At 45.4% G+C, this 19,923-nt stretch overlaps 1 protein-coding gene across 1 annotated transcript in view; it reads left to right on the top strand.

The window, feature by feature from the left end:
• The first annotated feature begins 16,976 nt into the window (after window positions 1–16,976).
• The window catches only part of SLC24A3 (solute carrier family 24 member 3), a 59,364-nt gene continuing 56,417 nt past the window's right edge, over window positions 16,977–19,923 (top strand). The window contains exon 1 of the mRNA XM_086460753.1: window positions 16,977–17,054. Coding sequence (XP_086316879.1) covers window positions 16,989–17,054 — 66 coding nt within the window. The 5' untranslated portion in view covers window positions 16,977–16,988. The remainder of the gene's footprint in view (window positions 17,055–19,923) is intronic.

The raw sequence follows: 19,923 nt of genomic DNA, 5'->3' as shown, positions 1-19,923 counted from the left end.
ACATGTCTGTGTGTTTTTCCAGCTGCAGAAGTATAGTTGTCTCTGGGACTTTTAATGGCAGCTGAAGTAGTGTTGGTATTGTGAATACCAACAGTCCCTAGATGCTGGAATTGTGTATCTAAATGCTGGTTTCTAATCCAGCCCACTCATGTAATTTTTTCGAGTCATGCCTTTCTGTAGCCTTATCGTCTGCCCCGTGGTGGGATGTGCAGCCCACTTCTGAAGAGTGCTCTGGAAAGAAGCAGTGAGACAGTGGCCACTGGGCAGAATACACTATCCTGGAAAGCTGTATACAAATACAGGCTGGACCTCTCCCCACTAGGTATTTGGATGCTTCAGGATTGCAGTGCTTAGCACTGATGTGACTTAGCATGAAAGAATTGTGGGGACAGCGTGAGAAAATGAACTGATTTTTTTAAATTTCTGACAGTTTTCTTTGCTGATGATTCATTGCCTAGGCTGAACATCCTCAGTTCTTCCTTCTTCTATGAAAGCTATGACAGATTTCCCAAGGGTTTTCTTGTCCCTAGAGTAGGTACACAGGCTAGCAATATAAAGTCTTTTTTTAAGAGTAAGTATATGTTGCAGCTTTGAGAACTATTGATCCAGTACAGTGTTGGTTTGTTTGGGTTTTTTTTGAGAATCCTTTTGGAAAGCTCGAAACATTAAATAGGAGAGGGAAAGGAGTGGCAGGGAAAAGGGCTTTGAAAGGGTAGCACTCCCTGCTGCTGTCCAGAAGAATGGTACAGCAGCGTCTTCTCTGCGCGTCTGTCCTTGGCCCGGCGTGCAAAAGTAGCTTGACTGTGCAGAACAGAGGCAAATTTGTATTGCGCCAGCAAATCCTCTGAACAGAGTGGTAATGTGGATCATTTTGTAAGTCAGCTAAAGCCAAGGCTGAACAGGGTTCCAATTTTAATGAATCGCACTCTGATTGAGAATAAAAGGACAAGAATTTATTCCAACTTATTGTATTATGACTAAAATAACTTCTCCCTGTCAAGCATGGGTACAAAGTTTTCCTCTAACTCTGGAGAAGGGAGCATGGCCTGCAATACCCTTGTGAATGCGCTGGTGTGGGTGAGCAGCAGCAGATCTGCTGCTTTGTACTGGGGGGTGTGCCGTGGGCTGCAGTGGGTGCCATATGCCCAGCTCTCGAAAGGTGCGGGCTCCCCACTCTGCACAGCAGCTGCTGCCTGCCTCAACTTCTGGAGTCTTGCTGTCAGGTTCTTGGCTACTGCCAAAAAGCACAACTTTATACACCTACTGCTGATCGGCTCCTTTGTTATGTAGCCTCCTTTACAAAGCTACTCTAGTTCCAATTACCTCAAAATTCTAATAAACCTAACATTTACTAGTAATTTTAGAAGTTGCCAATACAAGATTGCACCGCACCCTAAAAAAGCATTGAGTTGAGCTGCACGCTCCTGCGCTTTGTGTTCTGAGAACATGCTGCTCATTAACTGAAAACTGAAACTGAGTTGTGTGCATTTGAAGGCTGGAATTCACATGTCTGCGATGGAAATGCTGTCAGTGCTGGATGCTGCCATGCTGCTGCAAGGGGGCGGGCCTGGGCTCAACAACTGGCATTGTACCTAGTGGTCACACAGAAAAAATGTCCATGGGGGTGCTGAGTTCATGTGAAGATCCTGCTCTTCTGCATTTTGCAGGCCCAATAACTACAAAATCTGCAGGATGAGAGTGGATCAATTGGGCAGCAGTCTTTAATTTCTTGAGTTTAGGTTTATTGACAGTGGTTGTTTTTTTCCTGGTGCAATCAAAATAAGCCTGGCAAAATCTGCCCCTATTTTCTGTACAAAAGCTGAGGACTCTTTTAAGCAAAACAACAAACTGTATGAGCTTTTATACTAGCTAAATAGGGCAGCTGTTGTTGGAGTGGTGTTCTAGCAACACCCTTTATTTCTTCTTAGAAAGGAGCTCCTGTGTTTTGCAAAGCTCTCCTCTTATCCATACTCATTTGCACCTGATGCATCTAATAAAAATGCAGCAGATTTCAAATTTGCATACATTATTTTATAATTGTGTACATTCAAGTGTAAGCCACTAAAAGCATTTGTGTCGAGACGATGTCGTAGAGAATGCAGTGATGGATACCTTAGATTTTCTCAGATAAGAAGGTGCGTTTCATTACAGCATGGGGGTGGGAACCTGAACCTGAGGGAGGATTAGGTGTTGCTGCTGTGCACAGAAAGGATGGCTAGGATTCCCCACCTCTGCCAGCAGCAACAAGCTTATTCTATTTTTATACTGGGTTTTTTTTCTGTATGCCTTTACCTTAGGTGCACTTCGGTCTCCTTGAACCTCCAAGAGAGTCTTGATAAAGGGATTGGGTTTTCATCTTCTCTGTTATGAATTGTCATGGTAAAATCTCCTAGGCAGCTGCTGGAGGGAGCGCGGGAGGGAGAGGGAAGCATATGCGTGTGCGTGTTAGCAACCCATTTTGCATATTGCTAAAAACATACTTCCCTGTGTTTCCTTTGCAATGTCTTATGGCCTGGTGAATGGTCAAGAACATTTCTTAAACCAAGCTATGATGAAAACGTTTGGTTTTCAGATACTAATATTTTGCTGAGGAAAGGTGAATCCTTTCCAGGTATTTTAACTTCATTGTCTTGCATCTTCCATACTGTTTTGTGTTGGCTTGTTGGGGTTTTTTTAACTCCCATCTTAGTGCTGGTACCTGTCTGACTAGTTTCTTTTTTCTTTAGGTTGCACACCTGAACATATTTTTGGCAGCTTTGTGCATATCTGGCACAGTACATGTGTTTGCAGTGGGAGGGTGAATGGCATCTTGGCAGTACTAGCTCTGCTTCAGAAGAAAATAGTTACAACTCCTGGCAGGAGAATCCTGAATTGTTATAAAAGGTCATAGGTTTTGCTAGTTCTCATAAAAGGTCAAAATCCTGTGCTCCCTGTGCGGTTTGGGCTGGCCCACATCCTCGGCATTTCACTTGGGAGGAGCCGGCAGCCCCTGGTCAGCCAGCTCCAGACTTCCCATCTGGCCTGAGCCCCCGGGCCAGGGCTCCTCTAGCCCACCCAGAGCTCAGGCACAGCCAGTCCCGGTCCCATGGGCGCGTGGTCCCAGGTGGGCGACATAAACTGTGGGTCGATGGCGGGTTACCGCACCAGGCTTCTCGGCGAGCCGTGGTGCCCAGCCCTCTCGTCTGGCGCGATGCAGTGTTTCCATGGCCGTATCCATGTGTGCGATGCTGTTTGTCATGCATTCAAGGGTGTTGCTGGTGGTACTTTGTTATAAGATGAATTTTAAAGGTGCTATCTGTACTGCTCCAGTAGTTCCCGCTAGTCTGTTAGGACACGTGATAATGTTTACTAATGCATAGGAATACAATTAACAATGTTAACCTGAGTCTTTGGTTAGAAGATGGCTTGTGTAAAAAAAAAAAGAGTGGTTTCCTCCTCAGATACAGTGCCTGGGTAGAGCCCATGCTTGTATTAGGACAAAATTAAGATGAAGCTACCTTTTACTCAGTTACTGTTTCACAGGCAGCAAAGCTGTGAGACTGAGCCTGACTGTTTTTCCATTTAATCATCTATGGAATTGCTAATTAAATTCCAGTTGCTGGAGCTTTATTAATGATAATGATGTGAAAGCCAGGAAAAATGCAGCTTGATTTTTTTTTTTTTTTTTTTTTTTTTTCTTCCAACTCAAGGCTGAATGTGCAGAACTGACCATTAGAAGAAAGCCATCATTTTAGTTGTTATTGAGCAATTCATATCTGAAATTACCAAGAAGCACTTGGAATGCCAGGGCATCGTCTTGCTTTTCAGTTTATAACCAAAAGCCATTCCTGCAACCTAATTGGCAGACTGTCTTTTAAGTGCTTTATAATACAATTAACATCCAGAACAGTAGTAAAGTATTTGAGCAAATGGAAATAACTTGTCTTTAAGTGACTTGCAACACCATATTTGCAACAAAGGTTATCTGACTGTATTGCATGCTCTTTTCAACTGTTATACGGATTACTTGACTTTGGAAAGAGAACTGCTAATCTAACAAAAATATATTGGTCATAATGAAGGCACATTGAACAAACTAAATTGCAGAGCTGTTTTCTGGGTTGGCATAGTGGGCCATCATCTGTCCCAGCTGCTTGTTAGTGTGTCATTTCTAAGTCTTTATGACTCTGTTGGACTTAAATTGGGTGATAAAGCCAAGGTGAAGTGCAAACCTCCTCTAGGTGTAAGCTCATTACTTTGGAGCTGGTGCTTTTCTGTGCTGTAAGGAGGGAGCTATCAAAAGCATGAATGTTTGAGCAACCAGGAGGTCGTGGCTCTGCTTCTATCACCTCTCACTGCAGATTTCAACATGTCCCTTTCTTCTCTCCTGATTGTTTAGAAAACTGCACAAGTTAGGAAGTTGGCATAATGGCCACCTGGCGCAGCATCCTGCTTCTGGAAGTAGCTTGTATGGGATGCTAAGGGAGAAGCGTAAGCAAGAGAGCATCTAAAGATCAGGTTTTTTGCTCATGCATACCCTTGCTGACTGCTCAAGACAGGGTTTACAGCGACTGCGGTTTGCATTTAGATTACCTTACATAGTATCACTGACAGACAACCCATGGAGGATCTCCTTTTGGGCCTTTCCTACTTTGCTGCCTGTCACAGCATCCCTGGGGAATGAAATGTACCATTGTAGAACGTGCCACGTGGTAAAAGTACTTCTGCCTGTTCGCAAAATGTGCCGCCTTGCAATTTCAGAAGGTGGAAGAAGTTGGAGAGGGGTTACCGCACATTACCCTCTGACCATGTAGAATGCTTTCTGGTTTTAAATTTCTGTGAGCTGGGCTACAGGGAGGTGTTGTAGAGCACTGAGGAAATCATGGTCATGAGAAGACCAGTGAGGTCAGAAATGGGACCCACTTACCCTGCCAGTGCGGGCAGCTTTACTGGAAGAAACAGCATCTGATTTGCATTGCTGGCTTTTTCCCTGCTCTGTCATGTCATTATTTTAAATACTTACATTTCTGCATGAAGTTTCTTCACGGTTCACTTCTACCAACAGATGCTCTTTCTGAAGCTAGAAGTGGAGTCTGAGTCCTGCAGCCTTACTGCAGGGTAAAGGCATATAGCCTTCATTTGAAGCAATAATGGCTTTGCCTTTGAGTTTGCTGCTGGTAAAAAGCTGCTGTTGGGAGCAGGTAGAGGCCATGCCAAGGGAGTTCTCGAACGCTATCCTTGCATTTATGTGGGCAATAGCTGTTGCCTTGCCGTGGATCTGTGGCTGAAGCCTGGCCCCTGGGCTCGGCCATTTTACTCAAGCTACCTGACAGCCTTTGGCTGGGCAGAGCGGGAGCACACGGGGAAGGGGGAATTCTCACCTGTTCTCATGGCACAGGGCATGACATGGCACCTTCACAGAAAATTTGCTTCCAGCATTTCAGATGTGTTGCCCTGTTGAACCGTTGTCTTTGGGGAGGACTCAAGCTTGCCTTTGCACATAGGGTTACAGCTTGCAGGGCTCTACAGTACCGCTAAGCCTTCCAGATGGAAATCTTCACAACTCCAGAGAGTTGCATCCTTGCTTTTTCTTCCCCAAAGTATTTGATATCTCTTTGTCAAAACCTTCTTTGCATCACTAGTGCCATACACCAGATCTCTTGTTTGTGTTGAGGTTGTCTAAGGAGGCAGAGTGAAGCCTAGAGATAGAGAAAGGATTCATTTTGATCTGAAATTTCCCTATCTGCCAAAGGGGTCCCCGTTCAGCCACTGGCTGGCTGTCTAACACAGCAGATTGTCCTCGGAGCGTTTGCTGTACAGGAAAGTCCAGTACCTGGATGCTGTTACTAGTTCAGTGGGGGCAGCTAGAGACAGCAGGGCCGGGTAAAGAACAGAAACAGCCAGGAGGTGGTTTGCTGCAAGGCCTCCACAGTGCCTGCTGTTGGGATGGGCACCCAAGGGAAGTCGTTGCCTGTCTGGAGAGCATTAGGTCCTGCCAGAGAGGAGTACACGTTACCTGTGCCCTACTGATGGGGAGACGGTGCTGGGGGCTCAGGGGGAGGCTTTTACCCATCCACTTCGAGTACAAAATCATAAGTCAGAAATGCTTGGTGAGAGTGACACATCACCATCTACTCTGTACAACGCTGTTTCCCTTGAACGTTTTCAGGAGAGTGCAGTGCTGTGCTCTTGGGATTTATCTGGCCTCCCCAAGGCACCTTTGTGGTTTCCACAGAAGCAAATTACATGGTAAACTTTTGGGGAAAGGCTGTAATTGCCAGAGGACAAGTTAAGCTAAACTAACAGGGAGGTAAAACAAAATGCCTCTGATGTGGTAGTTGTAGGACTACTGCCTGGTGGAAAGACTCAGGCAACTTTTCCTTATGTTACTTAACACACATGTGGCGATTTTAAGTAGCTGATTAAACATCTGAGCTTTCTTTTTTCACCTTTTCTGCAGCTCTTCATGAATTCCCCAATGACATCTTCACCAATGAGGACAGGAGACATGGAGCTGTGGTCCTGCACGTCCTTTGTGTAAGTTTTGTGACTTTGTGTTTCTTCTCCTGCGGATGCAGACAGGGCTCGGTGAGCTTGCCGCAGGCTGGTGCTGCCTTCTGCCCGCAGTCGGGATTGAGAGTGAGTTTCAGTAACTACACTGAGTATAACATACTTCTGTTTTACATAAATCCTTTTTAAAAGCCCCGATGCAGCCTGTGAGCGCAGATGCATGCTGTTATGTGAATAAACTCCAGCGAGTTACTTTACTGCAGCCAGACCAGCTTTGCTGAGGCCGTTGGGCAGCTGTGGTCCCCTGCCCTCCGCCTCCAAGTATGAGGATGCTGCAGGTTGGCAGGTTGAGGGAGGACGTTCATGTAATTGCCTTCAAAAATAAGTCAAGTCTTATCCCCAGAAATTTCCCCCAGAAATCCTTGTGGCACCCCTTATGACATATCTGTAGGAAAAAGAAACAGGGAATGTTTTCTGTTCAAAAATATTATCAACTGGATTAATTTGGGGAAAAAAAAAATGTTGTGGTCTTCAGAATTCTTCTGAGTATTTAAGTTGCTAGAGTGAGTTTTTCTTCCTGAATATATTAAAGAAAAGATCATAACTTCTCATTTATTAGCTGCAAGGTGTCCTGGATCCTCTTGTGTATTCTGGGTGACTTGGGGCAGGTGAGGGATTTGCCTCAAAATTCAGAAATATACCAAGAAGACTTTAATAGATGCTATTTTGAAGACTTTAGAAATATCAGAAATCTGCAATTTGGGTCTTGGAGTTTTGTGATCTCTGCCCCAAACAAGTCCACATAAGTGGTGTGCAGGGGTAAGGCCAAAACTAAAGATACTCGGGGTAAATTTATTTCAATAACCCTGGTCTGTCAGTCCACTAGACACTTAGCTGGTGTTAGAGGACCTTGCATTCAGCAGCTACAGTACTGTCACAGAGGGAAGCACTGTCCCTCCAAATCTGTTCCTCAACTTTTGTTAGGTAGATGAAGACTATTCTTTTCTTTTTTAATGTCGTCTTCGTTTAAGAACTGCCAAGTTTGTATTTCTTGGGGGAAAGAGGCATTCTTAAGCAGCCAAGAAAATAGCTGGTTCTAATGAATGTTTAAAAGCATTTAATAATTTGAAATGAGCTTAAATGAGCGGTCACCTTAGCTATGTGCAATGATTCATGATTTCTTTCTAAGTGTAAATTAGATTGTATTGCAGGTTGTAATGCAAGTGCTCTGTGTTACGATTTTATTTCAGCTAAATGGCTGCAAAAATTTGTTGAGTAACATTACTATTGACTTTGGCAAGCTCAAGGCTTCCAAGTTGCCATGGGAACATTTTGCTTTGAGACATTTTGGAAAGTGAGCACTGGACCTGACTGGATTTTTTTAGCACCCACAAGAATACTCCCAAAAATTCATACAAACCCTCTCTCAAAGTAGTGTCATGCAGCAGCTAGTCCCCCAGAGTCTCTCTGCAGTTGGTGGAGAGAGACACCTTCGGAGGATCTTCATCTCCTCTGCTGTAGGTGTGGGGTGATGCTGCAGGCTGGGTTTCACCTGCCTGGCTCTGGTCAAATCTACTGGTTTCCCCCGTGGACTGTGAGCCATTTCTGCACGGTGGTGCAACAGGATTGTTTTAAACCACTGCAGCCCCTGTGCCCTGCACCAGGGGATCAGTGCTGCACGTGGTAGCTCTTGCTCGTCCCTGGTGCTGGTAGTTAGCACGGTGCCCTCTTCTAAATGCCCAGATGCAGGGCTTGGGCTGGGCTTGAAAGAGGCACCGGGGACAGCGCTGGTGGAACTGAGAAGTGGTCCCAAGGACTGCCAGCTGGGACACCTGTCCGCATGTCTCAGGTAGCCTTTGGTCTGCTGCTTCCTGACTTTTGGGCACTTGACTTCATGACTTCAGGGACTTCAGGGACCGTTTCACAGCCACGGTCAGTGTGTCACGTAGGGCTGTTGGTGGGGTTTCGCACCTACCTTGGCCCGCGTCTCAGCTGGCGCGTGTCTGCAACCTAAGTGCTGATGGTTTGTTTTTCCAGCAGTCAGTGCTCTGTGCCTCCAACGGTGTTTGTGTTTTGACAGAAGGTCACTGCTGATCATCTCTTAATTCAAGGAGCTCTCTTAACTGTTCTTAATCCGTACAGGAAGTGTGTAAACATTGTAATGGAGTATTGAAATGCTGGTAGGCTGTTGGCACCTTTGTAACTGTACGGTGGATAATACAAAAAAGTGTTATGAGAGTTGTTTAAGAAAGGGATTAACTATATGTAGTTAAATTCATCTCTCTACTTGAAAAACAACTAGCAGACCCCTGTGCGGCCACTCTAGGCAAAAGATGATGATTATAGCAGCATGTTGGTACCTTGTAACATTTCTTAGATTTTAAGACAAAAATTATTTTTTAAAAATCTCTTTAGTTAGAGGAATAAGTTTATAATGAGACTATTAAAAATGCAAGTTGCTAAAATCATTCTTAGTCTCTGTGTGATCCATACCTCTGAATGTATTTGTCCAAGCTATTTAAAAGAGATGAGACCTGGACTGTATTTTTTCATTATTAGTAATGGTGAAATTACACAGCATTCTCATTCAGTTGACTATATAAGCTGGGTTGGGTTATTTTCCAGTATACTTTAAATTAGATTTGGATTCCATAAATGCGCTCAAGATAATTTCTTTTTCCACAGGCTTTTTTGTCAGTTCTGAATAATCTGAACATACTTTTAACTTGTATCAAAATGGGGTTTGGAGGACTGAAACTTCAAGATGAACAGGCTAATTCAGAATAAAAAGAAAGTCCGTTTTTAGTGAGAACTAGATGTAAGCATCTGCTGTCCCAACAGAAGCATGTCCAGTTTCTTCCCCTCTAGCAAGCAGCAAGACAGATACATCGGTCCATCGGTGCTCTGTCATTCTCCATAGCGATTTTATTGACTAAGAAGATGTATTGACCGTGCTCCCTGAGGTGCAGGACCCAGCTGGATTCACACTTTCTAGCACCGTGGTACTTGGGGGTGACCCCTCAACTGTCGGAGGCTGTCACAAGGTGTATGGGTCCAAGACAACGGGCATCGCTGAGAAGTTGCCTAGTGTCTTTCTGCCCCGAGCTGACAGCTCCATGAATCACAAGGAAAGCTCCCATAAGCTTCACTGTCTGTGGTCCGGCCCCTTGGGTGGAGTGAGAAGCAGAAGCAGCAATGACAGATGCTTTGCCTTCTCCTATAGCAAACTGTTTGTAACCTATTGTCAAAGAAAAAACTGATACTTGGACAAAGTAGACAACTGTCAGTATTTAGCAACCTGCCTCTTTAGTCTGGGTTGAATGGGGTTGTCATTGTATTGGGGTGACAAACCTCTAATTCTGCTTTTTACCTTCCAGCGATACAGTTTACAAATGTGTGATCAGATCAGAGCATGCACAGAAATGCACTTTGTGGGGAAAAAAAGGATATAGACAGAGAGTTGCATTGTCTCCATTGAAATTTCTTTGTGGGTTTGAGGAAATCAGACTGTAAAAGGGGCTTTGTAATGGTAGGGAGAACAATGGAGTGATGATTAGCAGGTCATCATCGTGCTTCTCATGTTTATTGACCTCCCCTTAAACTGTTTTTGTTTATTTCAGTAAAAATTTGTTCTTTCTTCCCTCTCCCTTTGCCCATACTTTCGTGATTATTTCTGAAAGACATCAAGGTAAAGCTGGGTTAACAGAAGCCAGAGAACCAGGGGGCAAACACTATAAGCTGGGGCCTCGGGCAAATGCAGTAGATGGCCGCTCAGGGGATTCCCAACATCTTCTCCCCATTGTTTAATAAGAGTGAGAACACAAAGACCCCAGCAGATCCTACAGTGGGGCTGTGCAGAATTACTTAACATAATCTGATGCTTCATGAAGATGAAAATAAATCCCTAAACATTTCAAAAATCTAGGAAAAACTGGGCAGGAGCAATTTAGCAATAGTTTTAGGTCTGAGCTGAAAATACTTCAGTTTAAAGGAAAAGTGGGCTGCTAAAACCTATTACAGGTTTGGAGCCATAGTGTTTAGTCTCTCCCTAGAAACTTCTGTGGAGCTCATCAACTGATTGCTTCACTGCTATTAATTATTTTCATGTCCCCTCTGAGAAGAGGGCATGCTGCTATGAACAGTAACGCCCCCACTAAGTCGCTGGTTTGGAGGGAGCCACGGTCTGGATTTTGGGAGTCTGGTGCTGTTCACTGCTCAGGTGTACAGCCTGCAATTTGGGAGCTCCCCAGCACTTGAAAGCTTCATTTTCCAACTTTAAAGTTGTTCCTGATGGTGTACAGGTGTCTAGGCATTTTCGTAACATTTTACTGGGTTTTAGTGTGTTCCAGCAGATGCGTACTGGTTCCCATGCAGACTCAGCCCTACCGTGCTTGTGGACCCTGGGCAATAGGCACCCGTTACCTCCACGAGACAGGGGAGGGAAATTGCTTTGCTGAGTGATTTGTAAAGTTTTTGCTGATGGCAGAGGAAGGAGGGCTTGGGTATTGCTGCAGGTTTCCCTGGAAAAGCCTAATGAGATGGGCACTGTCTTTGTCCCTGCCCTGTCACTGCTCAGCCCTCATCTGACCAGCTGTAGGCTCTGCCCCGATCCCTGTGCTATCCCAGTCTTTTGACAGTACCGCGTTCGTTCCCCTTTTCCCAGTTTTCTCCAGGCAAATCCGGAATGCGGTGCCAGGATGCGTTGTGCTGCTGGTGTGAAGAGTCGTGTGTGCAGTTGAGGTCGAGCTCCTCCCCAGGCAGAGCCAGGGCCCTGCCGGCTGAGCAGGGGTGAAGGAGCCGTGTCTGCGCTCAGCAGCCCCTCGTGCTTCTTGTGTGCCATCGTTCTGTGTAGGCGTGGGAACGGGCTGCTCCAACGGAGCACCTGCCTCCCTCGCACGAGCTGCTCAGAAAATGTAGGTCGCTCGGAATGTATCCTGTCTTTATCTGTTTCTGCACTGAGTCAAAAACCAGCCGCATCTCATTTCTACAGCACAGAGCTGTCTCGTTAGGGTGACGATTTTCCAGTGCCCTGGACATGCTTGCTTTAGCGATGCTGCACAATACAGACAGCTTGCTGCTGAGCACATCACAACACCACGGCCTGCTGCTCCCAGTGAACTTGGACTCTGTAGGTTCCTTGTTTGGTTGGGTTTTGGTTTTAATTTCTCTTCAGTAATGGAGTTTTAGGTGGTTTTGTAATTGAGGAAATTGAGGAACACCCTAGGCTTGGTTGCAGTGGTTTCAGTGTTGGCCCTTGGCTGTGCCAAGTTGCCCGGGGCAGGAGGTCTGCGGGGGTAGCAGCCAGGGACGGTCACCTCTTCCTTTCCCGACTCTCTTGGGAAGAAGACAGGGTTGCGGGAATTGATGGCTCCTAGAGCATTTAAGCTTTCTTATTGAAAGCTTCTTGCTTTAGTTCAGCAAAGCAAGTATGAAGATTGGCATGGGAAACTCAAAGGACCGCTGGACAAACATGAAAAATTATCATTTATGTCCTGTGCAATAGAACACGTATTTCACGTAAGATACTTAATCTTCTTTGATGAAGAGATTGCAATTACTTCTCTGATGCTTGTTTGTTAGAATAATTTTTAAATCAATCCTAATGTAATACTTAATCTGGGTATTTGTAATCCTTTTATGCAGGGCTATTATATTTTCATAATTTTTTAATGTCCTTTTGAGGAGGAAGAGTGTCTTTTAAGTACATTGCCTCTTTAAAGACTTCCGTATCTTCACTTCAAGCTGAACACAACTAAATGATGCTAAATGTTGCTGTTACAGCCATCACGCTCCAGCTCTGCCCACAGTACATCCGCGTTCCCCCAACGGCTGTCTTTATCTCCGATGGCTGTTTTCAGGTAGAACAGGCTTCAGCAAGTGCTGCCCTGCTGCTTTCCTTGCCTGTGCTAAACCTGCTGCTCCCATGGTGCCTGTGAGGACAGACTTCCTTGCGTTGAGGGAAGAAGCAATGGGATGCTTTGTTGGATTCTCAAGTTCGCAAAGATGGAAGCTGATACCACCTAATCAGCTGCAAAAGGTTAAATCTGTGCTGTTTGCATTCGCCACGTTTGGCATACAGAACAGACTTGCTTGCCCTGGTGCTGTCTTCCTTCTTTCCACGTAAAACAGCCTGGACTGGTGTCTGGGCTCCATCTTCACAAGTCTGACTTGGCATAAAATTAAATTTTTTGGTTGTGTTCCTGCTGCCCCAAACTCTAAACCTTATTTTGTTTTGATTGTTTAAAAACCAACCAAACAAAAAAGCGCCACCAAAAATACCTGAACAACTGTCAAGGAAGTTACAGTTCTCAAGGGCAGTTGCCAGTATTTTAATTTGTGAACCAAACTGTTTTCTAGCCAGATAGTCCCTGGACTTTGACACTTTATATGATATTGCACTCAAGCCAGTTAAATACAATTAGGGAAGACTCCCAGCCAAAACCAGATTTGTAACAATGAGATCATTAAAAATAAATGCTCAAGCATATAAGTTAGTGTGGGTTCAGCCTGATCTGTTCCATCAGCCTGGTGTTAAAATTTGTTGAAGTCACCCACAGTAATCTTACCAACTCCAGCAGGCTTTGGCTCAGTGCCTTCAGCAGATACAGCAGCACGGCGTTCCCACTACCTCCAAGACAGTTAGAGAAAGTGTGATGACGGTTTCTTCACATTTGCTTTTCTACTCTTTACTCATTTCAGTCCCCTTTTTGTCTTTTCTGTTGTACCTGATCCTACAAATGTGTAAGCACGGGTGGACAAAAGAAAATTCCCTTTTTGGGTTGTGACTGTGCCCTCTTAGGAGATGTACCTGCCTGTGAGTACCAGGACGTGGATGTGCCTTGCCGTTCTTGTTTGCACTGGAGACAGGGCAAACCCACTCCTCACATTTGAGTGCTCATTTAAAAACTCTCAGAAGGGCTTTCCTAAACTTAAACTGATGTATGTCTTGCACCTCATGTCCATCTAGACTGATCATATTTCTGGTGAGCACCGCATACAATACAGCAGCTTCACGTAATCTGAAAAAACGGTGAGAACATAGAGGAGGCAAAGACTGTGCATGTGTCTCACGTATGGAGGCAGATGCTGAAGTGACCTGATTTGGCTTTTGAGCATGTGCTTTTTTGGTTGCCTTCTCTCCATCCCCATTGCCTTGCCCCACTTTGGGAGAACTTGGCTACCACAACAGCAGCAGATTGCAGGAAACCCAAGCAGCCATATGATGCCCTGCGATTGTAGATTATGTCAAACATAGAGGATGTGCTCAGTTTATAGGGATGATGATGTACAGATTAGTGTTCTTGAAAAGTATTACTGTGTATTTCGGAAGGGAAAATGATGACATGACCCGCTGCAGACTGATATGATTAGCAGATCAAAAAATCCAGGCTGAAGTTGGGCACCCGCTATCCGTTGGATTTCAGTGAGTTTTGGCCATGTAACTGGAACTGCTTCTTATCCTTCTTCTTGTGATGCACAATGTCTGTGAGCCATTTGCTTCCTTTATCTCTGTTCATACAGTTGTCTCTTGGTATCATGTCAGCAGCTAGTGCTCCCTCTACAAGATCAAGGTCTCTGCTGCAACCGGCAGAGTTGTAGACCTGGAATTTTGCTTACGTTCATGGTCCTCTGGGCCATTTTGCAGTGTAAGGGTTTTATAAAGTGTAAGTTACATTTATTCCTGTTCATGAGTAATGACAGAGGAGCGCAAAAACTGTTCTAAGTGACAGTCTAGCACTGAATCTTCAAGATGGTGTCAAAATCATCCATTGTGATGAAATTCCCATCTCTAATCCTGAAAAAAAATCAACTTGGATTATTTTTGAGCTTGGAAAGTTTTCATGGCTTAGATTTCACAAAAATTACTGGCTTTTTGCAGCAAAGTCATAATTAAATTCTGGCAAGTTAGAATCTGGGTTTTTGGAGGGGTTGGAGGATTTAAACCTAATCCTGGAAAATTCAAATAAGAACAAAAACCCAGAGGGCATTTTTCTTGCTGCTTTCCCTCCAGAAAAAAATACTTGGGACTCCTCCCATCACCCAAGCTTCAACAGTAAGCTTCGAAAATGAGCAAAGCAGGAGGATCTGTTGGTGATGTGGTAATAACTCTGTGCTTTGACAGGATTAAGACACTGTTTTTTCTACAAATATTGGCCACTTCTCTCGGCTCTAGTTATTCACTGGAGCTGCACTGCTTGTAAAAATAGTTCTGTAATGGTACATGGCAGGTGTTACAAAAAAGATGGAGCCGTCTTTGAACTTCAGAATAGTTTTGTCTCACTTTGGGAGTGGAAAGATGAATAATGTTGTAATGTCTTTGAGTGTTACTGTGAAAAAGAAAGTGATTGATGCAGGTTCACCTGCTTTATTGGACTGGATGCCGAAAGTACTTCTTTATTGGTCTGTTTGCATCCAGGCACAGTACAGGTAGTTCTACAGGTAAGAATGTCTGTCTCTTAAAAAAAAAAAAAAAAAAAAAAAAAAAAAAAAAGGAAAAGAACACCCTAACAACTACACCCACTGAAAACCTAGCGAAATATTACAGAGGTGTACATTTCCAGTGTGAGGGGGACTTAACGTGATCAAGTCAGACAAGGGGTGTTAACTCGGGGCAGGATGGGGACCCAAGTGCCGCTGCGGGACTGTGGTGCTGTAAGCCAGCCCTGGGGCTGTGCTGTGCACTGTGCAGACCCGGCGGTGATGCTCAGTCTGCTGTTGTGGTTAACGATACGCACTGCTCCAGAGCAGCACGTGTATCTCTGTCTGTGGTGACTTCGTGCCGCATGGTGATGCAGGGGAGCATAATTTCCTTTGATGCACGGGAGCAGTGAGCCTGCAAGCCTGAGCCCGGTGTGCAGCCCCACGCAGGGTCCTACCTCTGCCAGACATGGCCAGCCAGCTCCCAGAGGGGCAATGGGAGAGGGAGAGCTCAGGTGTTCATCCCTCCTGCCTCACCGTGTGCAGCCTTTCGCGTCCCCTCTTTTTGGGTGTAGCTGGTTTGCACACAGCTGCTGCAGTTTGGTTTGTTCCAGGTTTATGCCCTGAGCCTCGCCTCTCTGTTTACATCCCCAAAATTTAAGGATCACTCTTTTGCGTCCATGCTTTGACAAGTACATAGCAATAAATAAGCCTTTGCTGATACTGTAGTCTGCTGAGAAGGAGATCCAAGATGGTAATGTAGACTCTGTCTGTGGTGGCAAGTTTTTGGTAGCACGTGCAGACAGATTGTTTTCTGGTTCCTATGGGGATGCCAGCTGTAATAGATAGGCTGCATACCTGACACAGAGGAGTGCTGCGAGGGATGAGCGCTGGCCTGTCTTGCGGGTCTTCAGAGGGTGCAGTTGTCCTCTCCTGCTTCCCCTGCTGCACAGAACACTTGACTTTAAAACTTTGCTATGGCAGTCCAGGGGCAGCTCTGCTCTCCACAGCGCGTCCCCTGGGCAACGCAGGCAGGGCTGCCCTGTTCAGGTGATGCCCTTTTTCTTGATTCTCCGTATTTCTGGCTCCATTCCTTTACTGCAGGTCTAAGTTTGTATACAGTGGTGCACAGGAATAGCCTGGGTGGCCTCAGCTATGTCTTCTCCAGTGAAGTAGAGCGGGCCAGGACGTGGGTGCAAGCCTGGCTTTGATGGTGTGCTCTGTTAGGTAGCTGACACGCTTTTCACCTTGTTTTCCCCTATGCCAATGAGCATTTTCCTATCCAGCACCAGGACACAAGTCGAGGCAGGGGATAGGGATCTTTCCCTCTGGGCAATATGGGCCAGGTTACCCTCTGTGGGGAGGATGAGAGCTTAGCTGCATGGGTGTACACCACGCTGTGCCGTTTGCCTGTCAGGGCAGAGATCAAGCCCTAGCATGTTCTGTTTAATAATACAGAAATGGCTTTCTGTTTAATAATACAGAAGTACAGGTTAAATGCTTCTTGTGTGGAATTGAAAGAGTTGATTCGCTAGATGTCCTTTCAAGTCTCATGTTCACCCTTGGGTTTCAGTCATTTGGAAGTTGTTCCTGTGTGGAGTTTAGCAAGAATTATCACTGGGATCTCAGATGACATGGCAGGGCACTTCAGTTGCAGAAAACAAACTCCTTTCCCCTTTTCAAAACACTAGCATTTCAAAAATTACTCCTCTAGGGTTTAGATTTTCACAGATTGCAATCATATAAAAGCCTTGCGCTGTACAACAGGGAGGAAAAAAGGAAGGCAAAAATATTTAAGTGTGGCTTACTGATATCCAGAGAATTAAAAAAAAAAGTAGTCTTTATAATGATGATAAAATGTTGGCAGCTTTTGATAGCTTGTAAGAACTTTTGGATTAATACTTCATGATCTTTCTATTAAATCCCAGAAAGACCCATGAATTCTTACGAGAGCTTTTTTTTTTTTTTTTAAGAAAGTATCTACCAAAACAAACCTAAGATAAATTGGGACACTGCAGTTCATTTCTGCTTGACAGTCTCTAGACTCAACATTTTTCTCTTTTCTTTTGCAGGCCGTGTATATGTTTTATGCTTTGGCAATTGTCTGCGATGATTTCTTTGTCCCTTCATTGGAAAAGATTTGCGAAGTAAGTATTAGATTATGTTACTTAAGCTTGTGTGCTGCTTTAGCAGCAGTTCTCCTTGAGAGCCTCAGAACGTGATGGTAGTGTATTTACTATTGTCTTAGAGTGTTCCCCATGCGTCTTGTTTAGTTGCTCAACACTGCATATGTGCATTGGCTCAGCTTCGTGTTCTAACTCGCAGGAGATGGTCTGGGAGTCTGCTGGTGGGTAAACTTGGCTGATGCTTCCTCTGAAAGCTAGCAGTCACCTCTCGAATAACAATTCCTATATATGCATCATACCACTTCTTAAAAATGGAGGCAATTTATAACATAGTGAAAAACATGTTCTCTAGAGTGGTGATTCCTAAACTCAGCCCCATGCTGCGGGGTCCCTGGCCGTGCAAGCTGCAGCATGAGTTTTCAGGTAATAAGCCCAGCAGAGCTTGTTAGCTTGTCCTGTGCTCTACTGCTTGCGCTGACGTACTCCTTCCTCTCTGGCTGAGAAACCATGCCCTTGAGGTAGGATCCAGCCATTGGAGACCATGAGAGGGGTGGGATGTTATTCATTGCCCATGTAGGGAACAGTGCTTTGGTTTGGTTATGGCTTCAGTCATGTCACTTGGTTCTCCTGGGACTTGGAAGATGATAACCTTTTATTTCTTGACTTTTGCATGGAAATATTCATCCACGGGGTGTTTCTGAGTTTCATACACCATTAACTTAAAACTTAGAAGCCTTCCAACCACCAGGCCGAGAAAGAAAAAAATGCACAAGGGAGTTTAGATGTGTTGGTATTTAAAAAAAAAAAAAAACAAAAAAACCCCCACAAACAAAAAACCCAACCACCACCAACAAAAAACACCACCAAAAAAAACCCCACCCAGGGCAAGATGCCAAGCTCTCAGCTGGCTGCCTGAGAGCTGGGTCCTGCCCCTGCGTGTGGTCCTGGCCCTGTGGGACAGGGAGCTGCACTTCCCTCCTGCTCCCGCTGCCCAACCAGTGAGGACCTGCACACCGCTGGTGCACTTGCTCTGGCACTTACTGGCTTCTGGTGCAGCCACCAACAGGCAGTGCTGCCTAGCCAGAGCAGGACTGCCCTGAGCAGACCCCCGCGAGAGCTGGGTTTGGCATCTTGGACTTCGGTTAGACATGATGTCTTGGTTTAGGTTCAGGACACTGCAGATGTGCAGCGCGGTCACTTCCCGGGGCCTGTCAGCTTTGCTTGTGCAGTGCCCAGTGCAGGAGTTCACAGGCTGATGGCTCTCCAGGTGCTCCAACCATTCACGCTGTGATAGTTGCTGTTGCCTCATGTTTGTGTGTCTTTGCAGGTGTCTTTTTCAAAACTCTAGGCCCTGCCCTTAGCTGGTATAAATTAAAACCTCTGGTGATTTACCCTCAGTAGAAATCATAGGTCTTGTACCTTACCTTCAAAGTCATGAGTTTCGTATGTTGCGTTGTGTTGGTTGTAAAGCAGCAGGGACAGCTAGGTCAGCTGTAAAGAGGCTCTTGAACACTTCCAGCAGATGCAAGGGACTCTGTCCCTCTTTTGCTGAGGTTGGCATGCTGAAATTTTAGAAGACAAGGAGTACATTTTAGCCTAAATCAGCTCAGACAGCTACAGGGTCAACACAGACCATGCGCCAAAATGACTGGGAGCCCTCTCCAATGTCAGTCTCAAGCGATGAAATCTTTGCACGTAGAATATACGGTTTGGTCTTGCCAGTTAGATGTCTCTGTCAGCTGGAGGACACGCCTGCTGATCTCCCTGGCAATAAGTGTCGCTCATCAGGGCACGGGCTGTCCCTGGCCCTGGGAGGAGGTGTGGGAGATGGCAGGAGAAATCATTTGTGCTGACAGCTCTGATGGAAGTTGCCTCTAAACTAAGCTGATGTTTGTAGTTCAGCACCCTGTTGTACAAGCCTTTTTCTGCATCATCATCATAAGAAAAAAAAAAAAGTCCCCAGGAAATACCACTGTTTTGGTGCATAAGTATTCAGGTAACTGAAGGGCGACAACACAAGGAGAAGCTTCTGTCCTGCGAAGTTGTTGCACACTCTGAGGCTGAATCTAGGGAAAGCCAGTGCGAGGTTTGGGGGCGGGGGGAGGGGGGGGGGGGGGGACGGACGGGACGACAACGGAGAGGTTGATGTGGAAGCAGGAATAGGAGATGCTAGAGATGTAGCCATGCTGAGTTATTTCCTCCCCTCTCCTGAGCAAGGGAACGCTGTTGGGAAACGTGGGTCTAGAAGGCCAGCTCAGGTCGCTTTAGATGAATGAAACCAGAGCTAAGTAAGCAGTGTCCAGGACAGGCTTGTATTTTGGGATGCTGTCGATATGCCCAAGGGCAGGCCTGCCACCCAGAGTGACACAGGTGGAGCCAGAAGATTGAGGGAGTTTATTGTTTCTCTTGACAGAGCATTCATTAGATCCTATCTATGAGCGTATTTTGATTAGTGGCCTTGCTTATGGCTCAGAGGTCTGATCTGGGTCTGTGGAGTGCTAGCTCCTGTTACAGCTGTGCTATGGACTCCCTTGGTGATCCTGGACAAGCTCCATTGCTTCTCTGCACCTCTGTTTCCTGCACTGGTCAGTGGAAATGTTGGTCCTCGACCGTATTTACAAATCATGGTAAGAAACATGGTGCATGGTGTTAATAGTTTCTAACTTTACTGGTGGTAAACTTCGTTATAGGGAACAAGAGACTCACAGACCAGAGAAGTCCTTCCCTCTCCTTTTACTGTCATTAGCTTTCTATAGGTGCAGGGTCTGTGCATCTCTCCACCTACCTCAGAAGGTTGGTTATAGAAGTACAAGTGTCAGAATTATGGTGCCGTATGTTCTTCTGACAAATTCTTAGATGTGTTTCGGGCCCCATGGTCCTAGAAGGCTAC

Source organism: Leptosomus discolor, chromosome 2, assembly GCF_034619465.1.
Source record: "Leptosomus discolor isolate bLepDis1 chromosome 2, bLepDis1.hap2, whole genome shotgun sequence".
Lineage (NCBI taxonomy): Eukaryota > Metazoa > Chordata > Aves > Leptosomiformes > Leptosomidae > Leptosomus > Leptosomus discolor.
Note: the sequence above shows the minus strand (reverse complement) of the source record. Positions and strands in the feature narration are given on the sequence as shown.